Source organism: Melitaea cinxia, chromosome 1, assembly GCF_905220565.1.
Source record: "Melitaea cinxia chromosome 1, ilMelCinx1.1, whole genome shotgun sequence".
Taxonomy (NCBI): Eukaryota; Metazoa; Arthropoda; class Insecta; order Lepidoptera; family Nymphalidae; genus Melitaea; species Melitaea cinxia.
Window position 1 is genome coordinate 17,059,997 of NC_059394.1, and position 20,149 is coordinate 17,080,145.

At 33.1% G+C, this 20,149-nt stretch overlaps 3 protein-coding genes across 5 annotated transcripts in view; all 3 read left to right on the forward strand.

The window, feature by feature from the left end:
* Nucleotides 1–14,071, forward strand: LOC123657964 (protein FAM8A1). The gene is made up of 5 exons (XM_045593446.1): nucleotides 1–427; nucleotides 761–899; nucleotides 4,483–4,609; nucleotides 4,698–5,107; nucleotides 14,032–14,071. The coding sequence occupies exons 1-4, from the start codon at nucleotides 91–93 to the stop codon at nucleotides 5,019–5,021; spliced, it is 927 nt and encodes a 308-aa protein (XP_045449402.1). The 5' UTR covers nucleotides 1–90; the 3' UTR covers nucleotides 5,022–5,107; nucleotides 14,032–14,071.
* Nucleotides 1–20,149, forward strand: part of LOC123658013 (low molecular weight phosphotyrosine protein phosphatase-like) — a 479,256-nt gene that overhangs the window by 124,577 nt on the left and 334,530 nt on the right. The window lies entirely within an intron of this gene.
* Nucleotides 10,603–20,149, forward strand: part of LOC123657985 (ras-related protein Rab6) — a 23,793-nt gene continuing 14,246 nt past the window's right edge. The window contains exons 1-3 of the mRNA XM_045593466.1: nucleotides 10,603–10,838; nucleotides 11,188–11,246; nucleotides 12,699–12,858. Of these exons, the coding sequence (XP_045449422.1) occupies nucleotides 10,769–10,838; nucleotides 11,188–11,246; nucleotides 12,699–12,858 (289 nt within the window). The 5' untranslated portion in view covers nucleotides 10,603–10,768. The remainder of the gene's footprint in view (nucleotides 10,839–11,187; nucleotides 11,247–12,698; nucleotides 12,859–20,149) is intronic.

Genomic DNA, 20,149 nt, shown 5'->3' on the forward strand with positions numbered 1-20,149 from the left:
TATTGCAGGAGTTCAATAAAATAACAAAACTGACGTGTACTGATGTTACAATACAATTGAGAAATTACGAGTTACATGTAGTTAATCACAATGTCGGATACTGAAAGGCTCGTGGATAACGGTGGACCTTCGGAAGAGACCCCTGACGGAGGCCCCGAAGGTGACCGGCCTGCAACATCAGAACGAGAAGCTTATTTCCAGGCACTGAGACTATGGATTCAACAGGCGCAAATGTACCAAAATATTTCAACATGTTTTCCCTACTACATGATGTCACTACAAGGACTCCAGAACACCCAAACGAATGTTCCTCTGTTAAACAATAACTATCAATTTCAAGGGCAACAGTTTCCATTTCAAGTACCCATTCCTCCTCGGCAACCAGCAGAGAATCAGCCTCTTGGAGAACCTTTATCGCCGGCTGAAGGTATTTTGATAATTTTGTTATTAACAACCTCTTTTGCTGTTTGTCACAAAATCTTATTTGAAAAATAACGCTATTCAATGGATAAAATTTAATGAATTATTCGCCTTATTCGCCATCAAATTCCACTATCTTTATGGCATATTACATTTTGCAATTTTGAATATTAAAGTTGTAGTTTCTTATTTGAGGCAAAACAGGTCTAAAATGATGATTCTACCTTCTACTGTAAAGGTTTATTCATAACTTATGTGCAGGATAAATTTATTCCACAAGCAGTAAAAACAGCCCTAAAAAAGGCATATTTTTTCACACCATTTTTTTATTTAATTTTAGTTATAGCAAGGCATGGAGGATTTGAATACATTATTCCACCTCTGTATAAAAGACTGCTGGCAGAGTTTATTGACTTCATGTTGCTGTTTATTTTGAAACTTATTGTCACTTTCATTGCAGTGGATATGTTTGAGTTAATGTAAGTAGTCAATTATATGTATATTCCGTTTTTTTGGAAGAGTCTTATTTGGTAAACAAACCCCTGTTAATCGTAATTCACGTTTTTTCCGTATTTATCACTCACTTTCACAACATATTAGCTTACGGACACTTGTAAAACTCCATTTACTATTTATTTCACTAAAAACAAATATCAATTTATCATTTTAAACACATAAAAATTATTAAAATACCGATTTCGAGCATACAGATAATTAATATTTTCGAAAATGACATTTTAATATCTTTTTTTGTGACGCAAATAGGGATGTGGTCATAATATTTTTAGAGGTGAATGAGTATAAGGAAATGAACGGCATGAGCGATAAAATGGGCCGTGTTTTTTACTTATATTTTAAATCTTCACGAATTATAATTTGATAGTAAGTTATAAAACAATGTTACCGTAAAGCGATTTGTTAATATGTTTTAGTTATTGTTTTTTTATTTATTTATGTTGAGCGTAAAAAATGCTGACAAAATATAATAAATGTCAATCTTTTATAGTAAAGTGTTTATTGTAAAGGTTTTATTTTATATTATGAATATTTCTGAATATCAATTTCACTCTGAACATTTTTAACGCTATCCCATCTATACATATAATAAAATGGTAGGGAAGTCAAAACTGTACATTGAATATTTTTTTTAAAGAATACTTGGGGTGTGATCTACAATCGATACCGAAGCCAAAAATATGGTTTTTAGAATTTTTGTCTGTTTGTCTGTATGTATGTCCGGGATAAACTCAAAAAGTACCGCATGGATTTACTTCAAATTTGGCACAAATATTATTAAGAAGTCGGGTCAACATATAGGCTACATATTATTATGCTATCACCTACCGGGAACGAGCAGTGAAACTTTATTTCCTCGACGCATTCTGTAACAACGTGTAATCTAACGACGCATATTTGAATGTTGTTATTATGTTAATAACCATGCTATAAGCTAGCTTCACAGTATAAAAATCACGCAATATAAATAACATAGGCTGATAAACATAATTAAATGAATATTAGTAGTATAAAGACAATTTTAAAGCAGCGCCACTTATGAGAGTTTTCTGTAGACATAAAATGTAAGGAAGAAATGGATAAATTAATGTTATTTTAAAAGGTATAATCGTAGGTATTTTTGGTTCTGTATAACGTTGACGCAGACGACATCGCGGGCAGCAGCTCGTATAATATAAAAGCACAAACATAGCATTGGCATAAAAGTTTATTGTAGTTCACAGAAAATTTTTGTGGGACTTTAGTATGAGGCTTAGGATTACCCAATGAGAGCTACGTGAGCAACAGTGTTATCAATCCTTTTGTTTACATGTTATAGAGTGTGCCGCCGGCGCAAGGCTTTATATTTATAGTGAATACAAATAATGTGACAATAATACTAATAGAGTCGATTTTTTTTCTAGACACTATTTTGTTGTAAATTTTATTTTTGACGTCTTTTTTACCGACCATTTTACATAAACGAAAAATAAATATATATATATATATATATATATATATATATATATATATATATATATTTCGTAATTCTGTACCTCTACTAATTCTTAGAAAAAATATTCAATATATTATTAAGTATTGAAACAATTGGTAATTATGTACAATCGAGGAGTGTAATTTAACCCTAACCTATCTAACTTAAGAAGTACAACGTTTAACGACAGTTTCGTATAACAAAAAAAAAATAATAAATAACCCTAACCTATCTAAATTAAAAAGTACAACGTTTAACGACAGTTTCGTTATACAAAAAAAAAAAAAATAACCCTAACCTATCCATACACTCCTCGATTGTACATAATATCCAAACAATTTTAGCAATATGTTAGCGTTAAATATTTGAAAATAAAATGAATTTTACTTTCGTCTATGGCTTATTAATATTGTTCATTCATTTGCTCTTTATGTCACTTTACTATACTTACAATATTACTCTATTAATAAAACACTTTTTTCGGATTTTATCGCGGTTTATTGTTAACTTTTGATTCCCGACGTTTCGGATACTTTACAGCAACCATGGTCACGGGAGGACTGAGGTGTCAGACGTCCCAACGTTTCAAAGTTATTCGAAACTACCCGACATACATCAATATCTTATATAGTCCTATCTACGCAGAATGTGCTAATTGAGTCTTTAATCTGTGGTGAATTATGCTTGGTTTTTGATTTAATTATATTAATAATGGGGTCCCAAGCAGGTGGTAATTGCCAGCCATCTTCTCTATTGAAATTTGGATGTTTTTTAATTTCAATAGCCTCACGGATCATCCTTGGTTGGAATCGGTGTTCTTTTGCGAGGATCTGTGATTTATCGAATCTAATATAATGGCTAGCTGTGTCTAGACTGTGTTCACAGATTGCGGACTTAGTATAGCGACGATGTTTTAAGTCAGCTATATGTTCCTTAACGCGAGTTTTGATCGATCGTTTTGTTTGTCCTATATAAGAGAGACCACAGTCACAATCAAGCTTGTATACTCCTGCATCTTGTAAGGGTATATGACACTTGACAAATGGTAAAAATTGACTTATCGTTTTTGGCGGCTTGAAAAAAGTTTTTATCGAAGCTCGCTTTAAGATGAAGCCAATCTTGTCAGTGACCCCTTTCATAAAAGGTAGCACAGCAGGTACTCGTTCGACGGTGGCTGGTTTCACACGTTCACTGCGATGAGGACGCGGTACCCGAAGCTTGTTGTCTCGCAGTACTTGCTTGACATGTTGAAGTTCGGTCTCCAGGTGTCGCTCATCGCAGATCCCTCGTGCTCTCTGAAACAAAGATTTACCCACGGTAGCTAACTGTGTAGGATGATGGTGTGATTCGCCGTTTAAGTACCTATCCGTATGGGTATGCTTTCTATACACGCGATGAGAATATAATAGAACATATAGCTATAATAGAACATATAGCTGACTTAAAACATCGTCGCTATACTAAGTCCGCAATCTGTGAACACAGTCTAGACACAGCTAGCCATTATATTAGATTCGATAAACCACAGATCCTCGCAAAAGAACACCGATTCCAACCAAGGATGATCCGTGAGGCTATTGAAATTAAAAAACATCCAAATTTCAATAGAGAAGATGGCTGGCAATTACCACCTGCTTGGGACCCCATTATTAATATAATTAAATCAAAAACCAAGCATAATTCACCACAGATTAAAGACTCAATTAGCACATTCTGCGTAGATAGGACTATATAAGATATTGATGTATGTCGGGTAGTTTCGAATAACTTTGAAACGTTGGGACGTCTGACACCTCAGTCCTCCCGTGACCATGGTTGCTGTAAAGTATCCGAAACGTCGGGAATCAAAAGTTAACAATAAACCGCGATAAAATCCGAAAAAAGTGTTTTATTAAATGAGTAAAATTCGCGTAAACATTAGAAAACAATATTACTCTATTCTCTGTGGTCGGAAGTACGCCATATTTGTTTACTATTTAGGACTCTTCCAAAAAAATAGAATATAGAATATTATATTCATACTGTTAAAAACTATTAAATAATTACTTATTTTGTTTTACATTTTCTTCCAGTGACCTGGATAAGTTTGATTTGTACAAATTTAGTGAACACTATGATGACTATAAATATGCAATGGAACTGACATCAGAAATACTTCTTCTAGAAATTATTTACAGAATATTAGTTTGCATATTTGAGGTTTGTTGTTTTAGCTATTATCATTAAAAATTTGTTGATTAAAGTTAGGACTAAAACCAAATACATAATATTTATTAACTTTTTTCAGGCATGTTGCTTAAGTAGCAGTGTTGGCCGAACAGGTGGCGCCACTCCTGGCAAAGCCCTTCTTGGCCTGAGGGTAGTCACTGCATCGGCTGTCATACCTGTTGAAGGCAGACCTAGAGAAACAGTTTTATTATATCCTGGCAAACCTCTGAGTTTTCTTGTAGCTTTATTCAGGTCATTGATGAAAAATTTCTTAATATCTCTCTTATTTCCACTGTGTGTTGTTCTGTTTGTTTTCCGTCATAATCGCACAGGATATGACTTGTTATGTGGTGTTATAGTCGTAGAAGAGAACATGTTCCCACCGAGACGCCACGCACCCTAAATTTAAAGTTTCAATAATATACATGTTTTCAAAAGATTATATTATAATGTAAGATAGTCAGTGGTTGTTTGCGCACTTAAATATATGTGCAGACAAACAAATGATTATTTAGTTGTGCAGAAGCAAATTTACAAAATATTGTATCTGTTTCAAAAATTTTTGAATTAATAGATTATAAACATAAATTGAACTCTAAAAAAATATTATTATAAAGTTTAGCTAAAGACAGAAAACTGGACGATTTGATATTGTTAGTCCTAGTTATATTATGTTTAAGGTATTTTACTGAGTAGTCTAACTTCATGTCTTTAAAAATGTTTTCTTAGTATAATATAATTGATCATGTAGTCTAATAACCAAAAAACTTATAATAAACTGATGTTACGTAGTACTACCAATAAAATCTTCCACTATGTAGAACTGTGCAAATCAATGTGCCATTGCTTGCGGCAAATAGATGTTTTTATGAATTTAAAAGTTAAAATTTAAAGGGTACCCTTAAAAGAGATATTTAATGTTGTGATAGCACTAAAAAATTCTTTCAATATCGTTATTGTATAAAACGTTTAGTTAAGATATTTTTAGCATTCTAATTGAATGTCACTTATCAAATGTTATAGTAGTAATAGATTAAACTTATAAATTATTAAAAATGAATATTGGGGCTAAATGTATAAGTTTAAAACTAGATACAGTAGCGGAGCAGGTCTAGAAGGCTTATGTATTTGTAGAAAAGCAAAAATGTACGAAAAACATTTGTGCTACATAATATGTTTAATCAATTCTTTTTCATTTCCATTTATCTGTTTAACGTCTTTCTCCATCCTATCATCATCTCTTTCAATCATCTTCTCCACAATTTAAAAAGGCGATCTATAGCTTTTGCTAGACCTGCGTGTAGTTCTTTTTGTGATATTTTAGTTCTATCAAAATATTGATATATTTTAACTACAAATTTTAATATGATCCATGTGTTTGCAATGGAGTAATTAGTTTACTATTACTGTGGTTACATATTTTTTTGTGATAATTTTAAATAATGATTTTGTAAATAATCTTACATTATTTTAGTAAAGATTTTAAATTTAATGAAATCAAAATTTTATTACGTTCAATTCAACGTTCATTCGTTCATCATACATTCAGTCACATGCAAGACAGTAAGTAGTTCTTACTTTACGAATTAGGACTTATTAGCATTAAATTGCTTTATAAAAATATCATAAGCGCACAGTATAATAGATTATGACAAACATTTGTATTGGCCATACAGATATTTGCCCTGGTCTGGGTGTTTGTGCAGTTCTTGTGGGTTTACCACCGTGCCTCGGAGAGCACGTTAAGCCGGCGATCCCGGTTGTTATCATATACAACCCGTATTGGAGCAGAGTGGTGGATTAAGCTCTAATCCTTCTCCTACGTGGGGAAAGAGGCCTATGCCCAACAGTGGGATATTACAGGCTGAAGCGATATCAAAATCATGTGAAAGTATATTTCTGGTCTATCGACGGTCAGCGTGACTCTAAAATCAGCTTAATCATTACAGCCTATATAGTCCACTGCTGGACATAGGCCTCCACAAGTTTACGCCAAAAACAACGTGAACTCATGTGTTTTGCCCATAGTCACCACGCTGGGCAGGCGGGTTGGTGACCGCAGTACTTACTGGCTTTGTCGCACCGAAGACGCTGCTGCCCGTCTTCGGCCTGTGTATTTCAAAGCCAGCAGTTGGATGGTTATCCCGCCATTGGTCGGCTTCTTAAGTTCCAAGGTGGTGGTGTTGGAACCTTGTTATCCCTTAGTCGCCTCTTACGACACCCACGGGAAGAGAGGGGGTGGCTAAATTCTTTATCATATCAGCTTAATATAGGTACAAAAAAAAACAGAGCGCAGAGTTTCAAATCCGACGAGACGCGCGTGTGCCGGTCAGCTCTGACAGCACGCGCCTTCTACGCGCGGCGAGTACAGCCGCTGAGCCTTCAGTCCCGATCAGGGTCAGTGTATACAGAATTATAGCTACGCGTTATTCGGAAACGATACCCAGAATTTCATACATAACTAAAATGTAGAATAGGTAAAGTACCGCCGGTCAGCGTAACTAAAATCGAGTTAAAACGTCTCGCGCTGACTCACAGGAACCCCGAAAAACAATACGCTGAACTCAAATTCACTGTCAGCGCCATAGTCGGCTGTCGTCAACGCGACCCTAAAATCAGCCGAAGTACACAGTTAAAAATTCATTCCCTCCCATAAGAGAACAGTGCTCAATTTAAATTTTCAAGATAAAATAACTCAGTATCAGCTCGTAGTATGACTTTAAGTTTGTCGTTTTCCGTAACGCTTAAAAAAAGACCAAGAGAAAGATCAAAGACCAAAGTGACAAAAATTATAATAATACTTATATGGCTTCAATATCGGTTTCAGATACCATTTTTTTAGCGTAGCCCGACTATATCAAAATCAAAAACAGCTTTATTCAAATAGTCTTCAAGAGCACTTTCAAATCGTCATTTTACAAATTAAAACTTTAAGAATAAATTATTATATTTGTAGAAGTAAAGCTACCACCGATTCGGAATGTAGATTCTGCAGAGAAGAATCGGCAAGAAATTCTGCAGTTACTCTTTTCAAAAATAATATATAAACTGTGTTTTAGTACAAAATTAGTAACATGTTGCATAAAATACAGCGTCACTAAATCCACACATCTTTATCAACTATGTACTCCTGCACCGAGTAATAAACTTTATCAATTAAATTTTTTTTAATAAAAACTTTAAATTTATGTTGAGACAATTCCAAAATTGTTTGTGGGATTTTATTATACATGCGAAAACCGTAACCCAGGAAGGAAACATTTACTTTGCGCAGTCGGAAACTTGGAGTGGATAGTATTATAAATATACTGTACCGCAATTGTTAATATGCCTACCCTTTGGAAAACATCCCGTAGGGAGACTCGAGCTCCAAGGTCGTAAATGCCGCGAATAGTCCTTTTTTTGCAAGATAAATATAGTCTCAATATCTGCAGCATTACCCCACAGTAACAGGCCATAAAACATAACACTATGGAAATAGCTAAAATATATTAAGCGTGCAGCTGCAACGTCGGTCAGTTGTCGTACTTTTCTAACTGCGAATGCTGCGGAGCTGAGTCATCAAGTCTACCATACAAAGATGACAAATGGGAATTCCACTTAAGTTTTGAGTCCAAATGTCAGAACCAGAGGAAAATCAATATATATATTTTTAAGCTATTGCATAGCTTCTATCGCGGGCCTTGAGCGCGGGGACTGAATCTAGAAATTCCGTAACGAAAAAACCTCACGCTCCCCACTCCGACGGGCACGGAGGTGTGGCTTGAAGGCCGTGCATCGTCTAACGTCGTTTCAGTTCGGCAGTCTTCGACACGGCGTTGTGTGCGTGCGATTAGACGATTCCTGAATAACCAACAGCTACTGTAAGATAATAAAACCCACATGTATTGTAAAATAATAAAAATATTTTAAACAATATTAACTTTTTATTTCTATAATATAAAAATGAGTCGCTGAATGTGTTGCTAAGCGCAAAACTCGAGAACGGTTGGACCGATTTCGCTAATTATTTTTTTAAAATATTCCTTGAAGTACGAGGATGGTTCTTACGAAGAGAAAAATACTAAAAAAAAAATTAATAAAATTAAAGAATCGACTGTTAGGCGATACGAAGTTCGCCGGGTCAGCTAGTATATAATAAAAGAAAAAAAATTGTTTTCTTATCGGTCACCACGCTCAAAAAGTGTAACTTGAATTAATATCAAAGAAAAAGAAATACTGGATATATAAAATAAATAAATAATTATAATTGCATAAGTTGATACAAAATGCTATGCAATAGCTTTACCGCGGCAGTCCCCGAGTGCCACACGTCTTTTTTATGTATGTTCGAGGATAACTTCGTCGTTTTTGAAAAGATTTTGATAATTCTTTTTTTGTTGGAAAGGAGATATCCCTGGTGTGGTACCATGATAAGGAAACCAGATTTATCTTTACTATTCTATATATATATATACACAATAATTGCTCGTTTAATAAGTAAGTTTTTAATAGTATAAGATATATAAACCAGAGCTTTGGGGGATGGGGGTGTGGAGGGTTGTAGTCTTGCGTTGCTTTTGGTATTGCAGGCGTCTATAGGCTATGGTAGTCGCTTACCATCAGGTGAGCCATACGCTTGTTTACTGACCTAGATGTATTAAAAAAAATACGCAATGTGGGTAAATAGCAGAGCTTGTGACTACAGCAAGTAGCCACTACTTTGTTAACGCTTACTTCGAATAATCAGAATATATATATTATTTTTATTTGTCTTTCTTATACTTCATTTAGTACTTAGGAATGATTACTTTATTCATATTTTTAGTGACCATATTTTTGTTTCAAAGGACAAGAGACGAAAATGCGACAAAATCCCAGCGCATTAACAAATAGCATATATAATTTGCATTCATAGATTACGAACACATAATTGAACTTTCAATTGCAAGATAATCAGTATGTTGAGTACACTGAGCAGTGGTCTCGAACGTCTAGTGCGAATTAGTGCGAAATTGGTAAGAGGGCCCACTAAAATTGATATATTTATATCTAAAATCCGTATATCACCAAAAATACTCAATCAAATTCGTTTGTTAATAAACCAAAATAAACAATAACTAACGGTCTAACTTGCACCAATGAAAAAATATTTATGGCTTGCCTTTTTTTGGCCACTTCCATCTAACACTCCATTAAATATTTAATTAAAACGAAAATATTCGTACTAAATTTCAGCTGACTTTCAATCCTTTTTAATGCTAGCTAGTTGTACCCTAGGCGCTATGCTACGCTTTTTTTTTGGTAGTATCAACTCAGAAACCTTTGTGGGCTCATGCACAACATTTTGCTGAAGATCATGACATAATCAAATGCATAGTTTACGATTCTATAAAGGACATACAGACAAACATTCATTTTTATATATAGAAGAATAGTGTAATATGCCAACGTTCAAGAATTAAAACAGTCTAATTTGCGGTTTGAACTTTGAAGTATGTCGGTAGAAAATTCTGATTAGTTTCCAAAAAATTGTTGCATTTTTGCATTTAAAACGTAGTGGTTATATCCTCTTTGGCATTTCGGTAGGATGGAGTTGATATCGGTAGAAATACCAAAAAATCGATATATGCGAGACCACTTTTCGTGTTTAATTGTTTTAGGAAAAACCAAAGAGTATATAAAGGAAGGTATTATAAAAAAATTTTTACAGTATATAAAATTTTTATATTCTGTAAAAAAAGAATTCACGACCTCTCTAAGCTCCATGTTCACGACATGTTCACGACTATCACGACCTCTATGCTCCATGATCACGACTGTTCATGACGAAAGAAAAAGTATAGGTAAAAAATATTAGTGTTTCTAGATACAAAAATGTTTACAGTGAATGAACTTTTTAAAATATTTTGATTCAGTTACATTTATTCTATATTATGCAGTTCCTTAAATATAAAATTCTCAATTGTGGAAGTATTTATCATACTCAGGATGATGTCATTTTGCTGAGTTGGCTTTTGCGTAGCGCCGTCAGTCTGCCGTAACGTGGCGGCGCTGCGCTCGTGTGTGCCGCAGGAGTGGCCCGAACTGTCACTGTTCATGTAGTTTTCTGTGATAAGAATTACTGTGAAATTTATAGTTAAGGCGAAGTAACTAATTAAAACAATCAAAATGTCTACGTCGGGGGAATTCGGTAATCCTCTACGCAAGTTTAAACTCGTGTTCCTCGGTGAACAGAGTGGTAAGTGGACAGCAAATTGGCATAGCAGTCGTACATTTTTAATACAGTTTTTAAATTTACGACACGTAGGTATATAGATTTGTCTAGACTTATTAAATTATCGACCAACATCATCAGATAGTATTAAACTCTAGGAATCTATTAGCAGTAATCGCAATGAACGAATCATTACTAAGCATAACGTAGTGTAAGGGATGTAGGTTACGGGAGATTATTAGTATCATTATCGTCTTTAGCTCTTACACTTCTCACGCTATTCTCCTATCTCTGCTCCCGTTATCCGATGCATTCAGTGGGATAGGCAGTATGTAATTAAAAGGTGCATTGACCCGCAACTTGCGTTTTTCAGTGGGAAAAACGTCGCTCATCACTAGGTTCATGTATGACAGTTTTGACAACACTTATCAGGTGAGTGAGATGTATAATTATTCCTTGATTTACTTGTTTGATGATCAATTGTAATTGAAACAAAATTTAGTACTTAAAATCCATTATAGTCTTAAAATGTTCCTTAAAAGCTTTTACTTGTATTTCCGATTAGAGATAGTAATATTATTAATTGATAAACTTGAATAGTGTGAAGCAACAATATGTTGATATTGATTCATATTAATAAAAAAAAAATTATAGTGATGAAAGAAAGTTCAAGATTGTCATTTTTATTGATTCTCTCCATAAGGATCGGTTTTATTTATTTACAAAATTAAACAAAAAAAATATATCTTGAAATGAGAAAATCTGTAAATTGAAATCTTATATGGGCTTTTTTAAATTTATGAGACATTGAACTATAGTATATCTTAAGTTATCAATATAATTGTAGTATTTTTGCTGGTCCCTTAAAATCTGTCATGTTTCTCACATTCCATAGTATTTTCACGGTTAGTAGAGATTTAAAATATAATTTTTTAGATCTGTTCCCATATTTATTGATGATACAAGGATATTTTACTCACTCAATACTTTACACATAATCTATGTATTATCTTGTTACTTTATATTTTAGAACACGCAAGGACCTTTCACATACTTGAAAGTCATTAAATGTAGATATTCCACTATCTAAGTTTCTTTTATCATAATTATTGGATATTATTACAAGTAAAAATTTGTCAAAATTGTTTAATTTTGCATGTAAAGGCTCATGAAGTAAAGCTAACCAATAAAGTAATAAATAGCTTAGTAGTTATTTCAAACACTGTGGAAACTTCATTATTAATATCTAATAAATATTTGCTTTTTAACTTGTAAACATCTACTGTAATTGTATGCTAATCTTGTACTGCATATTCTTCTAAATACAATATTCATAAATACAGTACAATCTTCATCAAATTCTCTAAAAAATAAATTGTACAGTTGATATTAAATAGTTAATAACTGAATCAAATTGGCTAATTAATAAAAGAGAATGTTCTTTAAAATGTCAAATAACTGTCTTCTAATAAAAAATATTAATTTTTTATGACTAATATATGGCTATTAATTATAAGAGTCAGTTAAACAATTCTAATTCCTGTGAGTTTACTTTCCTGCTTTGTGATTATGACATATTGAATATATTTGCACATGTCAGATATTTGTATGTGTGAAGATAAAAATCATTAAAAAAAAATTACTAAAACTGTACAAAGCTTCCTACATAACTCTTTAATGTTTCGAGTCAGGGTTTAATGTTCAAAGAAAAATTACACATTGCAATAATTCAAACAAAAAGTTCTTATGCAAAAATATCAATCAACTATTTTGTCTTTTTATTACTTTTAAGTCATACAAAAGTAAAAGCAAAGTCATAATATGTCCCATGCTTTTTATTCAATAAATTATTGTTGTTTCTTAATATTTATTAATTGAATGCAGGCAACAATCGGAATAGACTTCCTCTCGAAGACCATGTATCTAGAAGACCGTACAGTGCGACTGCAGCTGTGGGACACAGCTGGACAGGAGCGCTTCCGCTCTCTCATACCTTCTTACATCCGAGACTCCACCGTTGCTGTCGTTGTTTATGATATTACCAGTAAGTTCTATTCATTTATTTTTATACTTATTACTTATAGTAATTTCTTTTATTTGGAGAAAGTTTGTCAAGTATTAGGAATTTATAGCATGATTTAGATCAGTTCAGTATGCTTTGGTGCAGCTATTAACGTATTTCCTGTCATAATTATATAATAATATATTTAATAATTAAACATTATTAAATATAAACAACTGTCTGTGGTCAAAAGAAAAGTAGTAATGTAGTGTATGTTGAACCAGTAAAATTTGTAGGTGATGTTAGTATTGCATTAATACTATTAGTTGAATTGTTGCCAGAAAATTAAGATTATATATAATGTTATTAAAAATATATTCTAATTAAAAAGTTTGTTGAAAAATCCTAAAATTAATTCGATTATATTTTTTGTTTAGTTATAACTTATTTTTACTAACAATACGACACATCTATGATTGTTGTGGGCTTGGTTTTCCGCATCAAAGGTGGTCCGTTATGCGTACACATTTATGATTATATAAATGCAATAATTGTGTTTGCTGGCAAACGAAAAAAATACCGACTTCACTTACATCGACAAGTACAGTGAAATCTGGTTAAGTGGGACCAGGATAAGTGAGAAACCTCTATTATTGAGAACTACATAAGGTCCTACTACAATAAGGTACTTTTTCATCGAATTACCCCTGTTAATGGGACTTTTCGCACCTGGTTAAATAAGATTTGATGTGCAGGATTTTTTCGATGTTTACCTCTATAATTGGGACTCTGGACCTCAAACCCTTTATAAGTGAGACAATTTTTCAGGTTGGGACATGTTTCGACACGATTGTTTATAAACATTTTAATTTCTTTCGCATGTGCTTTGTTTGTCAGTACTATCTCAAATTTTAACCAACAAACAAGAGAATAAAAGTTCACAAAATGTTCATACGTAAATATAAAGACATTATCAGCATCTGAAAAATTAGAGCTTCTATCAGATTATGATTATGGAAAGTCGCGTGATCAACTGTGGTCGGAGTATAAGATACCAAAGTCAAACCTATTTGAGGTAGGGCACAGCAGGAATTTCCTGCTCAAAATATGGAGCAGCCCGACTGGAGTAGTACCTCGACCTTATAGAAGATCACAGCAAAATAATACTGTTTTCAAGCAGTATTGTGTTCCTGTAGGTGAGTAAGGTGACCAGAGCTCCTGGGGGGATTGGGGATTGGGTCGGCAACGCGCTTGCGATGCTTCTGGTGTTGCAGGTGTCTATAAGCTACGGTAATCGCTTACCATCAGGTGAGCCGTACGCTTGTTTGCCGACCTAGTGACATAAAAAAAAAAAATAGTAAAAAATGTAGAATTAACAAAACAACGAGAAAATTCGAGTGTATAGATGGAAAAGGAAAACTAAAACGAATACGATTAGCAGAGAATCCTGAGAATCCTGAGAATCCTACCTACACTTGATGTCATAACACCAAAAATACGCATTTTTATTAATATTTTCACCTTTATAAATGGAATAACGGTACATTTCGACCTTTGTAAGGGGGCCTCTGTAAATGAGACAGCTAAATTTTAAACCTGTCTAATTGCAAAACTTTATAAATTAAAACCTCTTTAAATGGTACAAAACCCTTGCTTCCTTGAGATCCCAATTAACCAGGTTTCACCGTAATACACAACGTAAGGAGCCGAAAAATTAGTCAAGTAAAACCGTGTTTTCAAAGATTACTCAAAAACTAATCATCAGATCTCAATCAAATTTAAATTGAAATACAAGACAAGTATCAGCTTTCGAAGAAATAAAACAAGAATCATTAAAATCGGTGTATTCAGTGAAAAGTTATGCGGTATAATAAATCGTAGGTCGAGGAATAATAAATAGTCAAGTAAATACGCATTATTAGATATATATATAACTTAAAAAGAACTTGTTAAATCTCAATTAAATTTAAAAGAGACCACATGTCACGCATCATATTTTGATTAAAACAGAAATCATCGAAATCGGTCCACCCAGTCAAAATTTCTGAGGTAACATACATGAGAAAAAAAAATAGAAACGAATTGAAACCTTTCTCCTTTTTCGGAAGTTGGTTAAAATGAGCATATTGTTAAATAACGAATTTGTAGACGTTATTACATTAATATAAATACTAGGTTTAGATTAACCGTTTAGAAAGTTTATTACGTTACTTAAAATAAACATTAGGCTTAAATCGTGTGCTATGTTGTGCAGTTATAATAGATAATCGCATAATTCATATTTTTCCCAAGCCCGTCTTGTTGACCGCAAACGCCACGTCTCGGCCTCTCGGCTCGTTAATTGCTGAATCCAGCCTCCATGGACCACTCATAGAGATTGAAAAAACCTCTATAAATATTTTACAATACATTCTACGGCTAGGCTTTAGATTAATAACCGCATTTTGAAGTTAGATAGGTTAGCGTTATTTTTTTTTTTTTTTTTTTTTACCAAATTAAGTCGATAAACAGTCTAATTTGGTAGTTAGAAGGTTAGGGTTATTATTATTATTTTTTTGTAACGAAATTATGCCGATAAACTGTCAAATTTTGAGCTTAGATAATTCGACGGTTCTTAATCTAAAGCTTTATCCATTCTACTGTCTCGTATTATAGAAATTAATGACACAAATAACTATTATAAAATATTATAATACGATATTTATGACGTGCGGTGCAGCTGTCACAGTATTAGCTTTTAGTCTGACAAGTAAATTAAGTAAGTAAAGTAAGTTAGTAAATTATAGTAAATCCTACTAGTCAATTAACTAAAATACAATAAAGTCATCACGACTGTATAGTCGCTTCGCGGTATCACGTTCTGAATCATTAAAACGTCCATAATTTCAAATATTTTTATTTGACGATCCAGAGTTTTTTTTATTTTATGAATAAGGTTTTTTGTATTTGTTTTAATACGTTCCCATTGCATGAAATTTTATAAAACTTTTTTGTAATTAGAATTGTGTAGTGATTGCGGTAACGGTGTTTTTTTTTCAACTATGACTCATGATGTAAACTCAGTTTAGGATATGGGGTTAATTGTTGCTTTAACCCATTACAGGGTTCATTGCTACAACGTTAAATGTTACGATGGCATTTTATGAAGATTTAACCTATATTTTAAATAGATCGTGTAATTATTTGTCTAAAGATATTTTGATGTTCCTTGTCTTTTTAACCGACTTCCAAAAAAGGAGGAGGTTCTCAATTCGACTGTATTTTTTTTTTATGTATGTACATCAGAACTTTTGACCGGGTAGACCGATTTCGACAAATTTTGTTTTAATCGAATGGTGGTGTGTGCCAATTGGTCCCATTTAAATTTATTTGAGATCTAACAACTACTTTTCGAGTTATATCTAATAATGCGTTTTACTTGACGCTTTTTTCGTCGACCTACGTTGTATTATACCGCATAACTTTCTACTGGATGTACCAATTTTGATAATTCTTTTTTTGTTGGAAAGGGGATATCTCTAGTTTGGTACCGTGATAAGGAAACCAGGATCTGATGATGAGGTCCTAGAGAAATCGAGGGAAACTCTCGAATTTCCGTTATAACTTTTTACTGGGTGTACCGATTTTGATGATTTTTAATTTAATCGAAAGCTGATGTTTATCATATGGTCACATATAAATTTTATCGAGATCTGATAACTACTTTTTGAGTAATTTTTGATAACGCGTAGTTGCTTGACTATTTTTTCGTCGATCTACGTTGTATTACATGTCGATGTAATTGAAGTCGGTTTTTTTTTCGTTTGCGAGCAAACACAATTATTTTAATGGATTATTTATCTGTTTATTTATATAGAAAAAGGGATTGCCGATGCGCATAATTTCCGAACAACTACATTAAATCGGATAATTATTTTTTTGTGTTCTTCATTGTCAAGACAAGTGTTGTAAAATAAATAAAACTATTGGCACATAACACAGACATAAAAAAATATTGGCGGTACGAAGCTGGTCAGCTAGCTATTATGTATCATAATTATAAAACTGGATAGTGAGCCGAAATTATCGTAGCATCTATAAAGATAAGTAGTTATAATAAAGATTATCAGTATCAATGTTAGACTTATCATTTAGAGTTAAACAATTTTAAAATAAAATAATTTAATTGAGTAAAACTTGCCCAAAAATTTTAACGAAAACGAATAGATTTTTTTTAATATTTTTTATTATTATTTAGATTTTTTTTTTAAAATTTACATATAAACTGTGCTTAAGTCTACTCTATTAATATCTCTCTGTAAAACTTATTCTTTTTAAAACATTTATAATCATACTACCTACACGCTTTTATGAAATTTTATAAACAGAGTCAAATATTTTAGCGTAATTGAAAATTAAAACATAATTTATATTTTTGGTATTTTTTTATATAACAAAAAAGTCCATACATAACTATTTTCGTAATGAGTAGTTCCAGTTGATATTAATTTAACATCGAGCGCGATAGAGCCAGTTCTATACGATCTACACCCGATTCCACCGAGATGAGTCATCTCGTCACTCTCGTCACTGGTGTAACATTACGTGTACGTGTGGTGTAACATTACGACCCACCACTCGCCCGCCACTCGCCTCCATAGTTATGAGTGTCAAGTGTATGCATAACCTACATCAGAGAATACGGACGTCCGGACAAATATACGCAACCGAAATAACTTGAAAAAGTATCTACATTATGTTTTTTTGTTTTTTATTTTGGTTACATTCAAATTTCTAGCTCGCTTAAATTTTTAACGTTTGACTTATTGTTTGAAATATAATCTGTAAATAATCTACAAAATGTCTTCAATATTCAAAATAATAAGAGTCTTAACTTGTTACTCGTAAACGTACACACTATTATATGAATTTCGAAGTCGTGGAAACTTTCCTGACATATTATTTTTCCTATTTCAACTAATTCAAATGTAATAAGATTATCGAATGCAAAGAATAATCGCCAATGTATATTTCCCATTCCATTATAACGTCGGAAAAATAATTATTGTTCAGTTGGCACAATTAAAAGCTATGTGCTTAAATAAAATAATAATCTGTAACGACAATCAGCTACGACTTTTATTAATTGCACTCAAAGCCTCAACCTTTTAGAAGATCTTAGTCAAATAATCCTGTATAATTGACAAACAACGTGAAATGTCATTGCTTGTCTGTATACCAACTTATATTTTTGAACATACTCGAATTCCATGTTTTTTTTTTCTTCTGAGTAACGGTAATTCTTAGCGGTAAGCGAATGTCAAGACGACATACGTAATCGAGAAATCCTTCTTGATGGTGATGTCATCTGCTTAATATTATTTTATTGATATAACAATATTTAATTATAGCTTCATAGCTGAAAAACAATAGACATTATCTAGCTTGTGGTATACGAATTGTGATGTACTGAAAACTTATTCGTTATAAAGAGGTATTGGGTAGAGGTTTTTGATATTTTCCGATGATGAGTGGTTACTGTCAAGCGAAGTTTGCTGTTTTTTCCATCATTATATTCATCGCCTTTGAATGACAAGGTTTTGTCAGGTAACATACTTCAGCCTATCGCAGTCCACTGCTGGACATAGGCCTCCCCAAGTTCGCGCCACACATCCCGGTCTTCCGCAATCCTCATCCAGCCTACACCGGCAATCTTACGTAGATCGTCGGTCCAACGGGCCGGAGGACGTCCCACACTACGTTTGCCAAGACGCGGTCTCCACTCTAGGACCCGTCTACTCCAACGATTTTGTCAGGTAAACATTTATAGAATAGTCCAGTTTCATCGGCGTTAAAGATGTCTTCGGGATCGTATCCGGAGGTCAGCTCTGCCAGTTTGTCTTTCCAATCATCACATACTTTTTCATCAACACTACCACTTGCATATTTTTCGAAAAACAATCTCGTTTCGTTTTTTGAAATTTTGAAGCCACCAGTTGCCAGCACAGAACTTTTCATGTCCCAATTCCAATGCAAACTGCTGAGACTTTTCTTGTAGTATAGGGCCTCCGATTGTGATTTGTTTTGTCTCGGCACTGTTTTAACCACTTCAACACACATTCCTCTAAGTCCTTGAACTCGCATGATTTTAATCTTTTACTGATTACATACAAACCACTTTCTTCTGAAAACTTATCTTTAAATTTTAAAATTGTAGCCAATGTACCCGCGGGAATCCCGAACTTATTAGCTTTGTCTAATTTTTTCGTCATATGATTTTTGTCAACATAATTAATGATGTTTCACTTTTCTGCGACCGATAAGGAACACCTTTTACGTTTCTGAGCCATTTTAACTAAAATCTTTAACAATAGTGACGAGCAAAAGTATTTACATTACTTTCCATCAAACAACAATGATTGTTTTACGAACAAAAGCGTGTCGAAACATGTCCCGACATGAATCACATACTATGAGATTAAGAGTCATACATTGATGGGAACATTATATTAAAGTTTTGGCTTGACAAAATTCGTTAATAAGAGGTATTTATACTTTTTCTTCATAATTGAAAATTCGTTATAAAGAGGTTGTTCGCAGAAAATGTTCGCAATGTAAAGGTATATTTTATATTGACTCTTGTGGACAATTCAAGGGAATTACGAAGAATTTGTTAAATCGAAAAAGTCGTTATATTGAGGTACGTTATAATAAGGTTTCACTGTATATATATATATATATATATACGGTGGAGTTACCTAATAAACGTTATAAAACAACCAATAGACATCTAAAACAATATCGAAAATTTATTATCTGTCGTTGGACTAAAAACGGCTTCTATTTGTCTGTTTTTTTTTTTTATTTAGTTTGGGAATGGTAATTTAGGAACAGATGACAGTGTGTGTGTTATAAATATTGGTATTTGCATATAAACACAAAAGCTTCGATTGATCCATGTTTATTACTCAATCAAACCAGAATTTCTGAGCGGACCTATATGTACTTGTAAGTAATTTGGCACAGAGATGGGTTACGTCTGAAAAAGCATAAAGCTGCTTTTATAAAAGTGTACGGTCTCCGTAATCACTATGCGGACAAAATTGATAACAGATAGACTGACAGAGATATAACCTGATTAGAATAAACATTTTTCTATGGTAAAAGACACCGAATTGTAATAAGACTTATCTTTACATGATGTTTAAACATCGAATCCTACACAGTGGACATGTAACATGCGTATAAATGAAAAGAAAAGTACGGTTAAATGGCAAAACCGACGTGCGAAGACATATCATCGTAAAATAACGTGTGGCGCATCAGAACTCGTCTTATACATCGAGTCGAGTCG

Coding starts and splice junctions, on each gene's coding strand:
- LOC123657964 (XM_045593446.1), top strand. CDS start 91: ATGTCGGATACTGAAAGGCTCGTGGATAACGGTGGACCTTCGGAAGAG. Junction 428..760: donor ACCTTTATCGCCGGCTGAAG/GTATTTTGATAA, acceptor ATTTAATTTTAG/TTATAGCAAGGCATGGAGGA. Junction 900..4,482: donor GTGGATATGTTTGAGTTAAT/GTAAGTAGTCAA, acceptor ATTTTCTTCCAG/TGACCTGGATAAGTTTGATT.